Source organism: Chaetodon auriga, chromosome 15 (genome assembly GCF_051107435.1).
Source record: "Chaetodon auriga isolate fChaAug3 chromosome 15, fChaAug3.hap1, whole genome shotgun sequence".
In the NCBI taxonomy this organism is placed as follows: domain Eukaryota; kingdom Metazoa; phylum Chordata; class Actinopteri; order Chaetodontiformes; family Chaetodontidae; genus Chaetodon; species Chaetodon auriga.
In genome coordinates, this window is record NC_135088.1 from 7,094,762 (window position 1) to 7,116,642 (window position 21,881).

The following is a 21,881-nucleotide window of genomic DNA, read 5'->3' on the forward strand; positions in this document are numbered from 1 at the left end:
TGGCGATCTTTAGGCGCGTGTGTGCGTGTGTGTGTGTGTGTGTGTGTGTGTGTGTGTGTGTGTGTGTTCAGATGAAAAGAGCTTTATTATCATCATCATTACGGCAGCGGCAGCAGCACAATAAGCAGAAACAAATTGCGGAAGGTAAAGTCAATAACAATAAGGTTAGAATGCTGATAATCAATCACCTCTGCTTGTTTACAGAGCCTGTGGGTGTGTGTCACTGTGTGTGCGCGTGTGTGTGTGTGTGTGTGTGTACAGGTTGACTGTGTTTTCAATATCTGTGATACATAAATGAAAGAATTGAGGATAATTTTGAAGGAAGTGGCATCACTCTGGATGTGTCCAGGTGTATAAATGTGCTATTGCACATTGATAAATGTGTACCTGCGTTGGTACAATGTGTGGATTTAACTTTGTTTTCTTCTAGTTTGCATTCAACACTTGCTGGAATGTGCACATATTGATGTTTTGATGTTAAGGCTAATCTTGGATATGAATGACCTTTCTATGGACTGTGAGCTTATTGATTGAAATCACATGACACATGCACTTAAGCCAGTCAAATGATTACTGAATTTAATCCTGAAGAAGGCGATATATATATGCAGAAATACAGATTCTCAGAATCAAAAACACAAAGACTGCCTGAGAGGAATGAGCGTGTGGCTGCCTCCATGTTGCTGCAGTAGCAGAGCTCCTCTCTTGTTTATGTGCAGCAGGGTGGTGAGGGTGGGCTGAGTGGAAGCTAAATGCTCTGTGTCTCATTAGCAGTGATTTGTGATTAGAGAGAGGGAAGCTCTCGGCTAAATAGCTGGCTATCATATCCGGGGGGCTTAATCATATTTAATCCTCTGGACGAGCTGCGGCCCGACCTGCACACAGGAGGACAATCGCTGCCCATCCAGCCAAACATCCAATCAATTATCACCTTTAATAAGGGATCATTCATTTTCCTCAACACCAGAGAATTTATTCATGGACCGAAGCCAAAGAGGATTTCAACACAGGGAAAAAAAAAAGTCTCAGTTTTTGCAAACACAGCACTAAAAGAGGCTACACACTTTCCGCAATCCTCGGTCTCCTCCTCCTTGCCCTCCTTTCTACTGTTTGCCAAAGCTTTTCCCAGTCACTCCATCATACAATCGGAAGACATAAATCACATGTGAAAGCATACAGAGCAGCAGAGGGCAGGGCATGATGGCTCGAGGCGCTCAGAGGACAGGGGAGCAGAGCAGCTGTGGTTAAACACCAGGGCTCTAACAAACACACACACGAATGAAAAAAACTGTATCTTATTGCACTTGTTAGGAGGATGTTTCATTCCTGAACATCCCGCTAGCTAAAGCATTAAAGGATACGGATGGTGTTATTTTACGTTTTTATTCTTATCATCAATCCCCCTGAGGAGACTAAAAGTAACAATAGATCTATCCTACTAACAAGCATTGTCTCTGCAGCCACAGCTTGACATTACTTATGCTTCGATGTGATAAACGTCTGGATTAAAAAGACAAAATAAAGCCAAATGGTTGCATTAGGTGGAGTGTTCCTTCACGCTCTGTTTTGTCTCAGCAGCTGGAGGGACGTGTTGGTGGCTGTGTTTGACTGACAGTCGCCTGCAGGCTTAGCTCTGGTACCAGGGGGAACCACAGACTAAGTAAAAAACTTGCGCTGTAGCTTACAAGCCATGAGCAGACATTGCTCCGTCAGTGGTGCTGAGGAGTGAGGAGCCACACCAGCATCTAACCGGACCAAAGTGACACTCTGCAGGTATGTTTACATGCTGTTGGATGTGCTACAGCTGAGCCTGCAAATTGATGTTAGCGGTGTACATTTCCCCGGTTCAGGATGTGTGTCCACGTTTGGAAGCCAGTGTGGACTGTTACTCAAAGTCTGTGTTGTGTCGCAGGCTGATGGCTCTCAGGCAGCAGGACCATCTGCTCCGCCTATAATAGAATGGTGATTTTGCTGCTTTATGAAAATACGGTTTAAAATTTAACAATTTGATCGGCTGTATGTGGACGGTTAACTAATGGTTCTCCATTGAATTCATGCAAAGACAGGGGGTGCCATCATGAAACCAAAAATAGCATTTCACTGCTGAAGAACACATGGAAACATCAGCATTCATGAACTGGTTGTACTTTGAACTGCCACTGTTTTCCAGAGAGAAGAATATCACACCTTTACTTAAGTGAAAATGATAAACATGATTACTTCAACCCTGAGGCGACCCCGCGAAAAGTGGAAACCAACCAACATCCTTACTCTGATAGTCAGAGCCTGAAGGATGCAGTTTGCGGATGCAGAGATGGAGTGAGGAAAATTAGTTCATGGATAAAAGACACAATCAAACAGTGGCACTGAAGGTGTGTATACTTACAGTACAGTCCCAGGGCTTGGCAAGCAGAGAGGAAAAAGAGAAAACACAGTGAATATGAGAGGAGGAGAGAGTGTGGGAGGAGTACAAAGAGACACAGTGACTGGAAGCATCACAACAGAAGAGAAAAGGAGGGAAGACCAGTGGAGTCTCTAGTTTAGCCTTAATCTGTTCATGCGAAACCAGAGGGGCTGAGAATGAGTCACCATGTCGACACGAGAACATCTGTTTAAAATCACAGCGAGGGAGACGCGAGAGGAGAGAGCGGGAGGAGAGGAGGAGAGAAAGAGAGAGCGGACAGAAAGAGAGAGACAAAAGAGGATCTGAGAGGAGGACTCAGAGCTACGCATGAAAAGACACGTCCACGCCGCTGCTTTACTCAAAGAGCCAAAGAGAACAAGACGGCGCGCCTCACTTCTCTACCTGTCTCAGCTTTCGTTGTTTAAAGCAGGGAAGCACGGGATCTGTTGATTTGATTGATCTGTTAACTGATTGATCGTTCAGTTTCTGAAATGCTGATGTTCGTCCAACCAGCAGTCCAACGCTGAAGGACAATTCACTCACAGTGATATGAGGACGAGCTGTAAGAACCAGGACATTTTTGCATGTCAAACAATTAACCAATGATCAAAATGGGCCAAAACTGCTGCTGATTCATTCCTGCTTCTCTTCTGCTAAAAACCAACTGATGATTTTCAAGATTATTTTGTATGAAAGGCTGAAAAATGTCATGAAGCATGAAGCACTTTGGATCTTAAATATTAACTGCTCTCTTTTACTGATACTCTCTGATAAAGTAAGACTAGATCTGTAAAAATCTCCTGACCGAGACAGACTGCAATAACAATGAGACATAAGACTTGTGAGAAACGGCCACAAAACCAGGTTGTGGCACCTTAAAACCACCGAAGAGCTGCGCTAAACCATAAAAATAGCTACGACAAATCCAAAACAATACAACGTTGGCAGCCATGTTGCTCATACTTCCCAGTATGGACAGCTGAGAGGTGATGGTGATGCATCAGCTATGCTAATGTCATTGCAGGTGGGGGGTATTACAAGGCCTGCAGAGCATCTGGAGCGGGGTCTAGTTTGAACGGGCTGTCCCCCCCTCGACTATTAAATGTAATGGGAGGCCAGAGGACTAACGGAAACTTGATCTAACGGTGGATGATTAATGGGACCCAGTTGGTGTGTGTGTTTGTACTCTAGTACAACACAACCACATGTGATGTATGGGTCTACAAACTGGGGATCCACGTGCAGGTGTGTGTATGTGTGTGTAGCTCATTGATAAATGGCCGGTGGAATAAATCAGGACCATATTCACTCTCTCGCTCTCTTTCACCTTTCCGCTTTCTCTTTCTTGTTCTCCCCTCTCTCCATATTTCAATCTCGGTAACGCACACACACACACACACACACACACACACACACACACACACACAAATCACACAGAGGGAGAGCTCCATGTTAGCTTGAATAATAATGGGAGCAGAAACCCGTCTGACAGGAAAGGAATAAATAAGTCTTATAGTCCAGGAGGTTAATTCTTGTCAGACGGATACAATTCTGCAACAGCTCTGTGGCACTTCAAAAAGAAAGGCCCCAGGCTGTGTGTGTGTGTGTGTGTGTGTGTGTGTGTGTGCGTGAATATGTGTGTACACCTATGCTAGAAGCCTCCAGTTGCCTGCTTTGAGTGAGTGAATGTGTGTTCCTTTGTCAGCACAAGTGAGCGTAAGTGTTTTGAGTTTGCCTGTATTTCAAGGAGAGAGAAATATAAAAGAGGAGAGGCTGAGAGTTTGTGTTGCACGACGCCACACTTCTCATATGGGCGCTTTATGCGATTATGTTCAAGGGTGACGGGCTGTCCGTACTGCGTCTCTGAGCGTTGGAGTCCTTCACTCCACTTTGGCTGTTCAAGTAGGGCTGAGGTCTCGAGTCAAGTGTGACAAACAGCTTCAGGGGAGAAGCACTGGATTGTTTGAATGAGACACCTGAAATAAGGCCATGAGGGTCATGAACAACTGTGAGTGAGTGTAATCAAAGATTTGCTTCCCTTCCACACACGAAACGCTTGCACGTGTTTCATACACAAATAGGAAGCAAAAATGATTCTTTGGCTGATTTTAGGAATTCAGGTTTGTTCTTCGGTGAAGCACTTTCCGACAAGAGGGCAGTCTGCATCGATGCGCTTCGGCTCTATCCTTTGTTTCATATTTGAGTGGTACTGACTTTCAGTTTGAGAGACGCGTTTCAGGCTGTTGATATATGTTGAAAAACACGAACTAACCATCAAATGCATTTAGCAAGAAAGAAACAGGACGAGAAACCTCAAAAAGCAAACAAAGCCGACATCAGAAGAATTCACGTCCACAGTCGTGTCCACGCAGAAGCGCCCTGCTTTCACTGAGCCGGCGTGTTTTCTTACCTGCTGGGTTGGAGAAGTCGAGGACGCTGGTGGCCGGCTGCAGCAGGTCGGGGCTGCTGGACGACAGGTTGCCAGGGATGGGCATGATGGCCACGCTGTGACGACACTGCTTGGTGCCCACAATGCTGTCGTCCTGAGACTGACCCATGCCACCATCACTAGGAAGGAAAGCAAGAAAGAGGAGGGGGTGAAGGTTGGAGTGGGGGAAAGGAGGGGTGGTATAACAAGAAAAAATGAAACCGGAAAATTAGATTTCCTCCATCGAAGACTAACTTAATGTTCTAAAATGAATTTTCAGCTTTGATTTTGCAGCAGTAGACATTGTCTGAATGTTTTTTTTTCCCTTTTGTTTTATGAGTTTTAAGCACAAGTATTAGAATGAGAAACTAGAAAAGTGCGATACTCATAACGCTGTGGGGAAAAAAAAAATCAAGAGATTTAATCAAAATGTCTACTCTTGCAGAATGACAACACAAAATATCAATATCACTAGATTTGTCTTTTAATATGCAGCAGTGACACAGCTGAAATTCATCCATGAGGTTTCATGAATGGCAGGAACTGATAAGGAGCATTCACAGATAGACACACACAAGTTCACCAAACACACACACACACACACACACGAGCCAATGAGACAGGTGTACACGAGCTAACAGACACACACACACACACAAGCATTGCAAACAGCGGAGCACCGTATGAAAAGAAATGATACGTAATGAGGATTTTAGCTCATTTAGATGTTTTCCCGTGTCTTTGCAGTGTGTGTGTGTGTGTGTGTGTGTGTGTGAGTGTGTGAGTGCAGCAGTCGGTCACATTATGCTGCTAAACTGGACTTGAGAGACAGCCGCCTTTCCTACGTGGCTCCCCAGCTTCCGCTCAGGGATATGCAAACATCAACCTTTACATTAATGGTCTCATTAGACTGCCTGGATGTGCATACATGTGATGGAAATGGCAACTCTTGTGAGAGACAGCCGCAGACAGACAGGCAGCCAATGGCCCTGCCTCAAATGATAAATGTGGGTTCCTGAAGGTTGGATAACTCTTTCTTAAACAGCTGTGGCGGCTTTCAGCCTAACCGAGGTTCCCGCAGGGTTTATCAAGACAGATTTGAACGTTTTAATGCTGAATAGAACGCAAGTTAATACCTGTTTCACTTTCATACTGGCCGAAGTAATAAAAGCATGAAGGAAAACCAGTGGGGATGATATAACCTGGCATTATTTACCATTATATCCCACTTTCTTCAGTACTTCCCAGCGGCATGCAATGATAATTTCCAATCATACTGTGAGTCAGATTAGAAACATTTCACAACTAGCATGACTGGGCTTTCTGAGGCCTGTTCTTTGAAGGAAACTGAAGTAAAGACTTTTCAAGACCTGCAGATGCCCCATCATAGGAGCAGAGTAACAGAAGAGGGAAGCAATATGAGCTGATATCGGCACTTCAATGTTGTGAGGATTTATATATTCAAATAGTTTGAGTGACAGTCTGTAATCAAGCGTCTGAGACAGAGAGTTCATCTCATCCTGCCTGCATACTAACGGCAGCTTCCCTCTAGCTGTGTGTGTCTGTACAGTATGTCCTGAACACGATGCAGTAATGCAGGGCTTCCGCCAACACAGCCGAGTGCTGCCGTAGCAAAGCCTCTGTGATCTTCAAGTCACCAGTCGATAAGTACTGCACCGACAAGATGGAAGCAAGAGGGGAAGGAAGAGGTGAAGAAAAGACAGGACAGGAAATACAGACATGAAATGAAGAGAAAGGGAAAAGAAATGGAAAAGAAACATGTCGAATAAAGACAAAGGGCGTAACAGTTAAAGTGAGACAGCTCAAATTAGACTTCTCACTTTGGTCGCTCTGAGCATCAAGTCTAATAATATTCATGCTTTAACTGATGCAGGTCAAGACAGACATAATTACAGCTGATGATGAAGAATGTGACACTCAGAGAAGCCCGACTGCCACCTACAGCAGTCCTGCATTCTGAACCACAGGTAGTCCTGCAATCTAAATAATTTTGCTTTTAAAGACTAATTTGTCAGCTGCATATAATGAGAGTCCATTAAATGCGGCGTTGACACAGAAAAAGCATAAAAGCAAGTTTCTCAAGCATGGAAGTTTTTATGCGTACAGGTATTTATCTGAGTCACTTAAGGCCCAGGTGTGCCGTCTGTTCAACATTAAGAAAGCCAAACCACCTGCAGCCGATAACACTGCATTAAACCAAAGCCTCCCTGATGTTTCATTGATGGCAGGATACAGCACATCTGGTGGAATAACAGAACGTCTAAGACTGACGGCAGGAAGAAGTGGTGACCACAAATTTAAGTGGAGAGTCTGAATGAGAAAACAAAGAGAAAGAACACGTTCGACCCTGCTTAAAAGTGCGTGTTAAAGGAATTAGCATGAAATCTATAAATGCAGTCGTTGCTGAAGGTCAGTGGTGCTGTGTGTGTGTGTTTGTGTGTGTGTGTGTGCGTGTGTGTGTGTGTGGCAGCCTGCTGTGTGCAGGTCTGCAGATGAGCACTGAATCAAATGGCTAGAGGATGGGGAGTTACGCAAGAGGTCTTACCCAAACAGGCCCCTGAAGCAGCGGAGACAAACGGGAAAAGAGACGACATTGAAAAGCGTGAAAAAGAAAACGAAAACAAGCCCAAAAAACAGAAGCAGAGCTCCGCCGAAGTGAATCAGCAGCGCAAGTGCAGCAGAGCGACGAGGCCCACACACTTAAAACGGCACAAACACACATGTCGGCTGACAGAATACACAGCAGCTAAAGTTCGGACGCACTGACAGGTTTGCTGAAATAAATAAGCAGAAAAAATGTCAGGAGCAGCTTTTGAACGCCAGCATCGATTCACACAGAGCACATGACAGGAAACTGAAGGATCTGTGAGGGAATCCAACTCCACTATTTGACCTGTTTTTACAAAACATACTAGTGAGATGATCTGCAGCAGGAAGGAAATGAAGATTACATCATCAGAAGAAATAAGAAAGAAAACAGAATTATTAACTGTGACTTTGACCACACAAAACATGCAAGTACAGGAATGAACTGCATCACTTGTACCTGGAAAGACAAAATGTTTTATCGAGCAATAAATCAATCAATCAAGCATAAAAGTTAAAGCCTGGTTTTTAAAGCTGCTCTTGTGATGGTACCTGAGGAAGACAGAAAGAGTCAAAACTCGGTTCTTAATGATTCAGTTGTTGGTTTTTGACAGTCACACCTTTCTGTAACACGTCAGCTGAGAAATGGCACATGTACAGCGACGTTCAATGTTCCTGTAAAAGTAAATACTGCTGTCGGTCTTGTGGTTGCGCCATTCTGTTGACCTCCTACTGCAGGTGGGGCTCTTTTAATTTAACAACACTGACTTTTAAAAGTCTTCACACGTCTGTAAAATGTGTTAAAGAAAATTAATATTAGCGCCACTTTTTTCCGTTTTCACGACTAACAGCACGCCTTCACGACAGCTCATTAAAATGACGTTTGTCCCAGCGTTGCCATACGCCTTTTCAATGACGTGTATCCGAAATGTTCTGGTTTGTAAAACACAGTGGAAAACAAGGCAGAGCCCTGAACCTGTCCCTTATGGAGTCTTACAAGTTCAGTTTATGATCAGCTCCAGGTTAATGGTCTATTACGCTATTAGAGAGCAACTCAGTGCACCAATTATTTGAAATTGGTAGGTGGCGGCCTTTTGACCAGAGCATTTCCACTCATGTCATCACAGACATTACTGACTTATAATCTACAGTAGATATAGTAGTCCCTATTTTACATACATGAAAGCTTCGTGCAGCAGTCGAGCAGTAAGATGCTGACGTCTTGTAGGCTGAACGCTGAGATGCACAAACACTCAATAACAGAATAGTTATGGTGATTGCATCATGATTTAAGGCATGTAACTGTATCACAAAGAGGTAGAGAGGCTGGAAACGGCATCATGGGAGATGGGGTTACTATTTTATTGCCATCTCACTAAATCACCTCAGACTTCTGAGACAAACTGACTAAAGGCTAAAACCTCTGTCTATTGCTTTCCAATCTCTGGAATGTAAATCACCTGGGTTGGTCAATGTGGGATGTGTGTAAAGGTGCATGCGCAGGCCCGGACACCTTCATTTGGCAGAAAAACGACTTGTTTATTGCCAGTGTGTCCTTGTCATATAAAATCCTTGTCTGACGTGGAGCACAATGTCAGCCAAGAACAGGAAGAAGCCGCAGCAGCAGCAGCGACGGCGGGTTTGTCTATCAACGCAAGCTGGGCAAGGGCTACTGAATAGGATTTTAAATTGTTAAACAAGGCTATGGCTTGATTTAAAATATCTGAAATTTGTTTAAGGAGTGAGCCAAAGCATTTAAATGTGGCCTTTGTGTGAATGACTGTTTCATATCAACAGGAGTCACAAGTTTCATCCTTGTGAGAGCTAATGTGTCCTTACCAGTGAGTCCAGTGCGTGTGTGTGTGTGGGCATACTTAAAACTGCACGGTATCTTAAATTACATTGTCCTCAGTGCAGTCTGTACGTTTGGTAGACATGCACGCACACACACACACACACACACACACACGCCCAGTACACTTTACAGTGTAGCCTCCCTTCAAATTTTCATTTGAAACAGGCACAGATGAATCCTGATTGACCCAAATCACCCGTCTCATCTCCATCCTCATCTGCAGCCCCTTTAATCAGCCATCAATTCCTTTGAACCAAAGAGTGGTTTGAATGGTGCCGACCAGCAAAATAAAAAGCAATGAAGACCCTTGTTTGGTCGATAAATAGAACGCGGCGGAGAGCCTTTGGAAGCCGCGCGCCGAGTCAGATCAATGGCCGTGTGATAGCGTGTGTTGCGTTTTGAGACAGAGCACAATCAGTTTTCATGCAAACTGTGTGGCTTTGTGGGCATAATCACTGCAGGGCTGGAAACTGAGAGTGGAGACAGTGAGGGAGAGGAGTGAGGGGACACGCGTGACAGCGACTGTGTGAGTTTAGAGCGCGCGAGAGCCGTGCTGACGGTTAGCTCTGTAATTAACAGGGCGAGAGCGGCGTCCTCCCTCTCACACACTGACACAGTATGGAGTTTAATGAGGCCTGGAGAGGCATGAAATGATGAAATGAAATCAAGCCTGTATCAGCACGTTACGGGTGGAATATTGAATATGAGCCTCCGTCTGCACGATTGCTTTCAATGGCTCCAGATGCTGCAAGTGCAATGGACGGTTATGGGTGACAACGACAATGGTTATTTGATGATGATGATTATTATTATGATGCCTTTTATGTTTTTTTGTGATTTGGCTGCAACCTTTCGACATTACAGCAGCTGAAGATAAGAGTATTGCAACCACCAGGAAGAGTGGAGAGTGCAGAAGAAAATAATTTCAGAGCGATGTTCAGAGGGTGAAATGGGATGAAACTTGCATATGATTCCTTATTTCTGTGTAGCACCAGGTAACCGCAGGTAGTCGGGTGAAATCTCTCCATTTTGCTGCTCGTACGAGCCGCGAGAGGATGTGCTTCTCTGTCACTTTCTGAGGTGGTTCAATTCAGTCACAAAGCTAGAAGCTTAGATTTCTGCTCACGCCTCCAATATTTTCTGTCTGCAGATGGTCACAGCTCGCTACAATACTGATGCACAGACAGCAGGCTGATCCAGGCAGAGACTGAGGGACGGTATTCACGGAAGGTAAATCCACCTGAACTAATCTTCTGTTGTCCCAGATGCCATGCCTGATCAGTGGAGGAGATTTAATGATATATACTTTCAATCAATGTCCTTCTGCCTGCTCTTCTTGTATATGTGCAAAGTTTCAATGATACATTTAAATTGGAATATTACTAACAATAATTTTAGTCCCGTTTAAGATCTTCCTGCGTGCAGACAGACAGCAGCGTCGCATTACTCCTCTTACCTGAATGGTTTGGGTGGCAGTATACTGAAGCGCGTCTTCTCCAGCATCTTCCTGATCTTGTTCCGTCCTCCTGACACAGTGTTGGCCTTCATTTTCCTGGTGCTCTTGTGGTCTGTGGGGAACTCCATGTCTCCAGGAAGGTCGGGGATGGAGAAGCGATTGCCTTTTTTCTCCTGGATTTTGGGAATGTGAGGGCCGCCGTTCTTCTTCTCGTGCACGATCCTGCTGAGGAGTTCTTTGAAGACTGGATGGGTGGAGGCACAGAGAGAGGAGGAGGAGGAGGAGGAGGAGGATTAGTCGTCATCTACAATTATTAGAACTGATACGAATCGAAGCAGATTGCGCTCTATGTGTACAATTGCTCACCAAATATGTTGGTTTTGACGGTGAGAGAGAGGTGCGTGTTATTTCTGAGGATGTCAACAGCTTTGGAGACGGAGATGTTCTCAAAGTTCTGACCGTTGATCTCCATGATCTGAAACAAGACAGATGAAATGACAAAATTAGAGCAGGACTGAAGTACACACACACAGGCAGATGGGCAGGTATTTGCCCAGTAAATAAATATCGAATTTCCCTCAAAAAAGCAAACTTTTAGGTTACCCACAACTGAAATCTGTAACGCATTAGTTGTTCTGTTGCGCCTCGCACTCAGCCAGACTCAGCATATCTGTGAGCAGTTTACTGAATGCAAAGGGTGAACAATGTGGTTACCACGTTGCTCTTCAAACGACACGAAAAGGGAAGCACGCAGTGCAGTGTGACTGCTGGTTAGCTTGATTTGATCACGGTTGTTTCGTGTCATGTTCAGACAAGATAAGTCAGAAAACGCGCTACAGATAGAAATAGAGAAAAAAAGACCTCGACCAAAGACAATAAATAGGAATGAAATGTGTGAGTGCAGTCATCAGACAATAATTCTGATGAATCACTATCACCAGCTCTCATGTTCAACGGATTTCAGTTTAGCAAATATAATTGTTTTTTTCAAATAAAAGTCGCCTCTGGTCAAAACTTGGTAGCTGGATGCATACGTGATGTTTCAGATGTTTCTCTAAAGCTGGAGTTCAAGCTTCCACTTCCAGCTGAGCCCAGCCGAGAAGGAAAGTCCTCGTTCACCTCCCTGATAAAAGCTCCTCTTATCGTAAAGCTGCTCCAAACAGCTTCCCAGCGTCTACCTCTGCAGTCTATGAGTTCTCTGGACTTGGTTTTTGCTCACAATGGGACTCTACAGAGGCAAGTGTGTGCTGCTCTAACTATCTTGCCACCAAAACTTGGCACAGTTGAGGACATCTCACAGTCAAGAATGATCAAGTAAACACAGATCTAAGCTCAATACTCCGGCTCCTGAAGCCACTTGCTATGTGCTGTTTAAATGCTCTCTATAAAAAACTAAAAAGCATGAAGGCCACTCTCATTATTTAAAAAGCACAGGCAGTTGGTAGTACACTCTGTATTTTACCACATGATAAGGCACTGTGTCATCTCACCTGATCTCCCCGCTTCAGTCCAGCCTCTGCGGCCTTGCTCCCTGCTTCCACCGACTCAACAAAGATGCCGAATCCTCTCTCGCTGCCGCCCTGCACGCTGAAGTAGAGCGGCGACTCCCTGGACGCCTTCTGCAGAGTGATCTGTCTCCACTTAGCCTTGGCTGCGCACGCTATGTTCAGCAGCCGCAAATGGCCCTTCATTTTCTGAGGAGGAGTGAAAAATGGGAAAATGATGAGCCTGAACGGTCTTGGATGTAAATTAGCCTTTGTCTGTGTGCGATGTAGATTTGCAATGAGAAACAACTCGCAGACGTAATTACGTGCGAATGCTCGGATCTGATTTAAAACCAGCCGTTTTTGCATAAGAAAATAAATGATAACACAATAATGGTTTGATCTGAGCTGCTATTCTGACGAGACAGTCAAGTCTTTGGGGACTCTTCAACTGAACTGAGTAAAAAGAGACAAAATAAAAGACGAACTCGAATGCACTGAAGTGAAAACTAATTTTGGATTGACGTTGGATCTTACTGTCGCTTCTAGATGTTTCTCAAAGTCCTCCAGGAAGTGTGTCATGGCCGGGTCGCCCTCAAAGTCATTGAAGTGGTTGTTGACCCACAGCAGCACTATTCTTGTGACCTGTAAAGACAAATGAGAGCTTTGTTCAGTGGAGACACCAAACGGACACCTCAGCTCCTGTAGCAACACATGCTGACCCTCCAGTTCTTGCACGGTTTGAGTGTGAGCTGCTTTGACGAGTCATTTGCAGAGCGCTCTTGCAGAATGCTTATGCTGTAGGTGTTGGGTCAGAGGTCATACTTAACCACCTTGCAGGACCTCTGCAGTGCCTCAGGGACACTTTAGCAGGCTAAACGCTTGGCAGCATGAGCGCTTTATGTGCAGTCGTCCGTATTCCCTGTGTTACCGTGCTGTCAAATGCTGCCCTTATCAAAATTTCTCAGTTACATTTAATGGGTAAGTGAGTATTACTAACTTACTCCAACAAAATGTAGCCCAATGGTCAGATTTCTGGGTTTTTTTTTTTGTTTTTTTCAGTCCAATTATGGATCTGTCTATATTTTGTGAAAACAAACAAACAAACAGCCTTAAGTAGCGAGCAAAACATCTGAAACAGCAGGGAGGCTAAATAATGACCCTAAGCATGGCTGCAGAAAAAATGCTTCACCGCTGGCTTACTGCTTAATTTCGTGCCGCAATAATTAGAAGAAAACCCTTAAGAAAAGGGCATTCGTAAACAGTTATTCCTTCAAATTTACACCGGCGGTAACATTGTTCCAACCTTTGCGAAAGGTCAGAGCAGCAACCGATAAATCAACACAGAGCATCAATCAATGCCCACTTTCTTCTCTCGCTTTCCTTTCTCAGGCCATCTCTCCCCCTTTCTTTCCACATTCCGTTACTTTCTCCCTGCTCCTTCTGTATGGGATTAGATCCTGTTTAACGGAGCTGAAGATTATAAGCCTGAATGACAACCACATAAAGACTATTGACAGTACAAGACTAATCTTAGGTTAAAGCGGTTATGGACAATGGGCGTCTCAGGCATGAACAAATCACGGCTGGGCTCAAGGACAGCTGAGCTGGCTGAACTTGTATTGATCGGCATGTGAGCGGGACAACATGTGAATTTCCATTAACATGCATGAATACGAAACATTAGGAGTGCTGATAGAAGCATAAGGGCCGTCATTAATTTCTGCACATGTAAAACAGTACAGAACGTACAGGTATTAACAGTTTTGACTTATGTGTATGTGAACTCCACACTGATGTCCTGCACCATTTACTTACATTCCCACGCCAGCCAACTGACCCACTTGACCTTTTCTTTACACAACACACACAAACTCAGAAGTACAGACGTGCATACAGATCTTGCAGGTCCACACACACACATTTCCACACATTTTGCTTTATTACTCTTCACACATGCAGACACACTCATACCCCAAACTACCAAAACCAGATGACCACATGCACATGAACTCACCGTGTCCCGGAGGCTGTCCACCTGGAACCACTCCAGCAGTTTCTTGCCGACCTCCATAGGATTTGACAGGAAGGTCCTGTAGGTCAGCAGGAAGTCCTCGATGTAGGTGGGGTCCACGACAGACGGTTCCTCCACCAGGTGCATGATCAGACGCTCCGGGGTTCCCTGGGGTGAAAAACATATACGCACACACACGTAAGGATGCACAAAAAAAAGTAAATGTAAGACAGCTGCAATAACACCAGGGCTCTTACTATAATCAATTCAATACAGACATACACAACACCACACAAGCATGCAAAATGCAGCAGTACGCACACACACACGCACGCACGCATGCACACACGCACACACACACACACACACACACCAAATTGAATGAATTATGTCGACATTAATCATAAAAGTGACAAGGACATGAACTATAAAGATGCAGCTATTGAACTGAGCTGTCAGTCACCCATCAATGAAACACAGACAAACACTCTCTCTATCTCTCTCTCTCTCTCAAACACACACACACACACACACACACACACACACACACACACACACACACAGAATAGCTCTACTCTACTACAAGAGCTCACTTGACTTTTTCTTGCTGAGGTACATCTTTATCACAAGACCAAATCTAAATGGATTATTCGGGACAAACTGTTTTATTTCTTTGTTTAGATCTTTTCATTTGTATCCACGAGCAGCAGACACGCGACGTCCGAGACACATGAACTCGACTCCTCTGGTTTCAGCGAGTTTGTTAGTGTTATTAGAGCAGATGTTTCGGGGGGAAACGATTCTTTTGACAGGGAACAGAAACTAGAAAGGCATCCACTTTTGTCTGACACAAAAAGAACAAAGCCAAAAACAGAAGCGGAAATGCTAACACTTGTGAATTGACTCATCTCCACTGGATGTGCTTTTGGAGCCAACAGCCTTCCTCGGAGCAGTGGCCAAGAGAATCATTCAGGCCCATTATCCAATCAATACCTGGCTGCCTCTGGAGGCTCGGGAGAAGGATCAAAAGGCCTTGGAGCGCTTTGCAATGTAGCGTACAAGAAAATGCTCCAGCAAACACTAATAGTGCTAACGGTGCCTCGAAGCAACCAACAAAGAACACCGAGTGGCTGCCCTGGCGTTTTTGCAAGATACTGTATATGAGGGCACTATTGATTCGAAATGAGGTGGTGCTCAAATCAATTCGAGGCATTTCACTGTATCTAGTAGATAATAATGAAGAAAACAAAAAGCAAAGGGTGATTGTGAACTTGTTTTTTGTCATTTTAGAAGTTAGTCATGCTAACCCAAACTTAGAGTGAAATCAAACAATCCTGTTGGCTTAACCTTGGACACTGAACCTTAAATGTCACAAAGTCAAATGTTTTTCTATATTGAGTCAGTTACCAGAGGTTGAGTTCACTTTTGCAATCCATCACCCCTGCTTTTTTCATCCACAGTGGATTTACCTCATAGAGATACTAATAGCTTATTACTTTGCTGATCTTTGTCAGAGGTTGGGGTCAGACACAGAAACCTCCGGGTCTAGAAGACTCTCAGTGGACACTTCAGAACAGCCAAACGCTTTCTCGAAACCGTGGTCGAACTTCTGTTCCTTCAAATCTAACAACGCAGCACTCGAAACACATAAAATCACTAACCTTGATGACAATGTGTCCCTTCCTGGTCCCGCTGCGGTCAAGCTCGCGGTGCTCCTTCACCATCACGATCTCCCCTTCCTCCTCCACCTTGTGCGTGTTCTTCTCCACATGGTTGAGGATGCGCCAGTAGTCCTCCTGGGCGATGCAGACGAACTGGTCGAGGATGACATGGGGAAAGCGGGTGAACTTGTAGAAGAGCAAAACGTTGCTCTGCACCACAGTCGGGAACTCAAACAACAGCACAGAAGAAGCATGATGGCGGGCAGAGAGAGGCATGGGAGGGACGGATGGACGAAGGAGGGAAGGTCAAACAGCGCTACTTCTCACTCTAAACTCGATTAAGTAAGTACCTACGGTGGTCCAAAATCCTCTCAGCCTTTTGCAGAAGCATCCTTCACTTCAATTTTGACACTGGAGCTAAACTAGCTTCCCATTCTCTCACACTGAACAGAAAGTGCCTCACAGGATTTGTCACTATCCTACAGCACTGTCACTCGCTGCGTTTCCCCTCACCAAATCGTTAATTTCTGCATTTGCCTCGCTGAGCCCTACCTCTGCAAGTTCCTCTGCATCTGAAGACAGGAAATGAGGCGTGCAGTGGAGGAACCGGACAGTGTGAACAGAAGTTACCACAATTACATGCAACACTTCTTTTACCTCTGTAAAGTCATTAACATAACATGCCTGCTCTATATTAAGACTGTCTCTCTGTGAGAAACCTGCAAGGCTATGATAACGTACAACAGACCCGTGACTTCACAGACAACCAAGACTCTTTAAAGGTACACAAGACATGCTATGATAATTTTACAAATGTCAACTTTTGTAATAAACAAAAGAAAGGTAAAAATGAAAATCTTGACATTCAGATGTGCCATTGCTTAGTTGTGGTCACAAACTTCCATGCTGAAGTCAAAAGAAGAAATCAAGAAAATACGTAACTTTGCAATTCTTGCACTCTGACACACATTTTTGCAAAATAAAGAAAAGGCCGCGCAAAGTTAAACGGGAAGCAGTTCAACTCAGCAATGTTGTAACAGACAGAACATTCATGGTGGCATCTTGTGAAACATGCTTCCAGGTGTCATTGCCCGACTCTTCTGTTCTTGCTCGCTAAATAAATTCAACTTTATTTCTAGCTACACCCTGACAAACCCTCTGAAGTCTGCCATGCATGAGACCGAGCAATGTTTGCTTTTAAGCTGAAATGCTATCAACAGGTTGTCACGTCATCCAATCACGAGCGAGAAAAAACCTTTTTGTCTTAATCAGTCTCCCCTACCTGACAGTCGTCCCCCTTGGTGCGAACCTCTCCATTCATGTACTGTTTGTCCAGTGAGGGTGAGATGCCAAAACTGTTGCCCATGCAAAGAGTCTCCGCTCTTCCCTCTGGATGGCTGATCTCCACTGCCCCGTTCAGGATAACATACCAGAGGTCCAGCTGCGGGAATCAAACATGCAACGTCATTTATTGTTATAATGCTAATATTAATGCTGGATCTTATTGCTTTTCATTCATGCCCTTTTCCACAGCTAAGGTAGTACACTGTACATCCATGTGTGCTTACCATCCTGCGTTTAAGCTACTCTTGCAGTACAACTGGGGTTGGCACACAAGCAGCAAAGTCAAATATATAATGGTTTGTCTGCGCATCAGCAATCATTAACATCACTTGGCAGAGTTTTATCTTAAATCTTTGGATTTCAAAGAGCACACTGGATGTCACTGCGCAGGAATGACTGTTAAAATGGCGATATGTTCCCAGCTGACATTTAGTATATTGTGAGCATAATGTGCGGTGTGTGAGGTATAAGCATGGTGCTGAAGAGGCATTGTGGCTCCAGCGGTGGCTTTTGAAAAAGGAAATGCTAGCAGGCATAATATAACAAGCCATTCATCCCCGGTGTGAGCAGGCGGAGGGAGGGAGGGTGAACGAGCCCCGAGCTGCCTCCGAAACTAAAACTGATATTTCCTCCTCATTGCCTTTTCATTCCCTCACTGTTTCTCACCCAGCAAATCTCCAATTCTCTCACTTTCTCTCCCCATCAGCTACTCCTTCTTCCAGTCAGCCTCTCGTGCTCCTTATCTCTCAGCAATGATGAAATGGTAATAAGTAAGGTGAGGTGAGGTAACCAACCACATATACACTGAACATAAGGCTATTCTCATAATGTCTGCATAAATCTAATACATCTCATATATTTGATGAATGTCTATCATGACTATTTATGCCAGCCTGTGAAGGCAGGCAAACTATTATTTGTCAACTTCTTATTCTTCAAATAAAACGTTGAGTTAAGAAACTTTAGCTGGTTTCACTCCTCCTGTAACTGACAGTCCCTTGCTGGCTCCCTCCACTTCCATTTTCCCTTCCTTTCTGTCTTCTGAAGCACTTTACCTCTGTTTTTACGTCTGTCAGACCACTTTAGATTCTTTTTATTTTCCTTTCCCTCTCTCGCTCACTTAGCGGAGATGTGTTCACTTGTGAGAGGAGCCAAGTGCTTCTCTTTGACCTTCAACACAGAGTCCACAGAGAGACAGACAAAGCAGAGGAGACCCGTCCATCAGCCACACTCGACACAGATGCTACGGAAGCACGGGCACCTATACACACACTGCCTATCTGTGTGTGTGTGTGTGTATGTCTGTTTGTGTGTGTGAGCGGATAGTTGTCCTGCTGATGTGGAGTCCCGTCCTCCCCGAGCTTGGCGGCTGGCAGTTCATTGCCATTTATCACCCTGTCGCTTCCAATGCTGCTGTGTGCAACCAAACAGCCAAGACGGAGCTCGTGTTTCTCAGGCATGTAACTTAATTAATTAGCTGTGTAGCGGCTCAGGTGATTGACGGGGCTTTTACTCTGCAGTGACTTTGCACTGTGTGTGAGTTGGCTTTGGACAGGCTGGAAGACGGTGAGGACGTGTGTGTTTGCACACAGGGGAATGTGTCAGCACCTGTGTGGACTCTTTCAAACCCCAGTGTCAGTGGTTTTGGGTTTGGCTGTTTCTTCCATCTTTTCCTTTCTTTCACCTTTATATGCTTTTGCATGTTCACCCGTGTTGACCTCCTATGACTCCCTTCATGCTTAAGTGCATTTTTGTGTGTTTTTTGGAAGGTTATGTTGGTATTTTGCTGGCTACGGAAAGACAAATTTAAGATCTTTAACTGTAATTATATTAACAACCCAATTAAGAATCAGCAGGCCAGAAACACATCTTGTTTGTGAATAAATAAAGACAAACACTAATCTAAGCGTTCAGGGAATTCAGTGTAATTTTGTTAATGAAGCAGATACATTAGAAAAACAAAACATTTTAATTACCCCGTTTGTGAGAAATCTGTGAGGGACATGCAGCAAAAGAAGCCGCTAATGTGAAAAAACACTAACTCTAATTACTGCATGAGGGATATTCTTAATACTAAGACTTGTGAGTTTATTCATACCTCCTGTTTGTTGTGCAGTATGACCGTGCCGGCCTGCTCCACCACCTCAAACACCATGACGCTGCACAAGTCTCTGCGCACAGACATGGTCATGTTGGCGAAGGCAGGCAGCTGGTGCATGAACTCCAGTAGCTGCTCTGTTTGGCACAAAAAGGAAGAAGAGGAGAGAGGAAAGGAGTTAAACAGAAAGAAAAACAGTAACCTCTTGTGAAACATGCAAAGAGCATTTATTGATGTAACTTCCATCCAAAGCGATGCTTCTCAGGTCTGCAGGTGAAACACATTGATTTTCCACTGACAAACAGCAGCATTTCTAAAACAAACGCTGGACTTTTAAATGGTCCCTACTGCAAGCAAACCCCACTCAGAAATCAAACATCACATATAATAATATACACAGATCACAGGATACTTGAAGCTAACAAGCTAACAACCCCACTGTTGTTAGCCTGGCACAGTGCGTACCATCAGTGCTTAAGAGTTTCATGCGTGATGAGATGTTTTCACACTCTGTTCCTTCCCTACTGATCTGTCGACTTCTGTGCTGTGGCTGAGAACAGAGTGACCCAGCTCCAACCCGCACACTACGCAGCCTTTTATCCCCCCCGCTGTTATCGCCTCACTCATTTCCTGTCGTCCTCCTCGTCTCTGTCCCTCTTCCCTTTAGTCTTTTAAAAAGCTGGGTTAAACAGTCACAATGCTTTAAGCAATTATTTGTGTTTTAAAGTAGGAAATTAGTCAAATGGATGATTAAGCGTAAAACAAAAAGGGTCCATAAACACGGGTATTATTCTACCAGAATTTCTCCCGTTTGTCCGGAACACTGAAATCTTATAGCACATGTGTATCGGCATGTGCACTGACTAAAATGGCTCTTATAATATATACAATTTTTTTTTTTTTTTTCCAGTGTTCTACTTTATTGATTGTGCTCAATTTTGATTGTTTTCTGAGTCTCATCTTAAACCAGTTTAAACTTCAGTTTAACTGTTCAGGAAATTAGTCGTTGGACATCCTCCACTTACTTTCCACTGGTGTTGAACTCAAGTGAACTTTAGTGACAAAGAAAAATGTATTTATTTATTCATTTATATATGTAAGATACTATTGTGAGCCAGGGTTGAACTTTGGTTAGATACGTCCTCCTCTGTGAATGAGCTGAGTGGAGCCAGTCGGTGGTGAGGGCCATGAGAAGGCCAGCCTCCCAGCAGGCACACAGCAGGCCAGGCCTTTACAGCGCCTCTCAGTTCTCTGATGTGGTCACCTTCTCCTCCAAGACCCCACTGGGTCCCGCTAATGAGGTCGTCTCTCTGATTGCCTGCTTAAAAATATACACTGGAAGGGCACTGGTGTTTAGAGACCACTGCGAGGGGTCTTTTGTGCGAGGGGCTTGTGTATCTCCCCTGTGCTTACTGAATGATAGATGGTGTCTAAGGGCTGTGTTTCGTGTACATGAAGTCTAAAAATAGCAAGCGACAGTCCTCCTTGGCTAAGTGTGACATGCAGGCACGGACTCTGTCAGTGCCTCGTTTCTTGACAATGAAGTCGATTTCACTGAAATGAAGTGTGCTATGGGCTGTTTGCAGTCACGTGACGTTAATGGAGGGCAGGAAGTGAAAACTGCATTGGACGAGCTGGAGGAAAGTTCTTACTGTGCTAGTTTAGATGAAATTACAAGAGAAAGGTATAAACAGAAAATCAGATCATTTGCTGCTACTGAGGCTGCAGATATAACAAACTACCTGACAGAGACATCGACCTGACATCGTTCTACTCCAGAAATCAAATGAATCTATCACTTAGAATCCACAGACTTCGTCAATGACATCTAAAGTGAGCATAAAGACACATCAGATAGGAAAACAGGGCAGCAGAGAGTTCACTTACCAATGTCGTCGTCGTTGCGGTCGGCTGGGTCTTTTTCCAGACACTCTCGGACCAGGTCTCTGCCCAGAAGAGTGTCTGAAGCCCTCTCCAGGTCCTCGTCTTCCTCCTCCTCTTCCTCACTGTCCACCGCAGCCTCTGGAAGTCCGGACAGGTCCACATCTCCCAGCTCGCTCTCCGTGGCCTGGTGCAAAGACAGAGGAGAAGGTCGGTAACGATACGAGTGGAGAAGTCTGTGGAGAAGCCTTTGATAGTGGTATTCAGTGACAGGCAGCACAAAGCTGTGACATGACGGAGATTTGATTCAAAACATTATAAAATGAGGCTAAAGGGTATTTAGTAGCATTGCATGACGTTGGCACACAGATTCTATTAAATTATGGGGATGTATGTCAGTTATGGAATCAAACAGTATGCAGACTTTGGAGGCAATATGTCTTTCAGTAAATGAGTAATACCTGTAAAAATCTCCATGCTATTCGATACCCCCTCTAACTTTACAGCTCTATTACATTTCTCATTTATTTTCAGTGATGTCACACCTACACAACACACGAAGAATAACCTTGGAATGAGCAGCTGTACCTGTGACCCTGAGCTAACACCCTGACACCGAGTCCCAAACCAGAAAACGGAGGCGAACTGC

At 44.4% G+C, this 21,881-nt stretch overlaps 1 protein-coding gene across 6 annotated transcripts in view; it reads right to left on the reverse strand.

Moving 5' to 3' along the window:
* The window catches only part of rapgef6 (Rap guanine nucleotide exchange factor (GEF) 6), an 84,491-nt gene that overhangs the window by 22,293 nt on the left and 40,317 nt on the right, over window positions 1-21,881 (reverse strand). For 4 of the 6 annotated variants that reach the window (XM_076751346.1, XM_076751347.1, XM_076751343.1 and 1 more), the window contains 12 exons: window positions 21,239-21,419; window positions 19,352-19,488; window positions 17,192-17,350; window positions 15,910-16,062; window positions 14,252-14,416; window positions 12,772-12,879; window positions 12,241-12,444; window positions 11,117-11,225; window positions 10,751-10,994; window positions 7,399-7,410; window positions 4,815-4,972; window positions 2,387-2,401 (listed from right to left, as the gene is read on the reverse strand). In XM_076751346.1, the coding sequence (XP_076607461.1) occupies window positions 2,387-2,401; window positions 4,815-4,972; window positions 7,399-7,410; window positions 10,751-10,994; window positions 11,117-11,225; window positions 12,241-12,444; window positions 12,772-12,879; window positions 14,252-14,416; window positions 15,910-16,062; window positions 17,192-17,350; window positions 19,352-19,488; window positions 21,239-21,419 (1,645 nt within the window). The remainder of the gene's footprint in view (window positions 1-2,386; window positions 2,402-4,814; window positions 4,973-7,398; window positions 7,411-10,750; window positions 10,995-11,116; window positions 11,226-12,240; window positions 12,445-12,771; window positions 12,880-14,251; window positions 14,417-15,909; window positions 16,063-17,191; window positions 17,351-19,351; window positions 19,489-21,238; window positions 21,420-21,881) is intronic. The other 2 variants (XM_076751344.1, XM_076751345.1) reach the window with 2 other exon arrangements.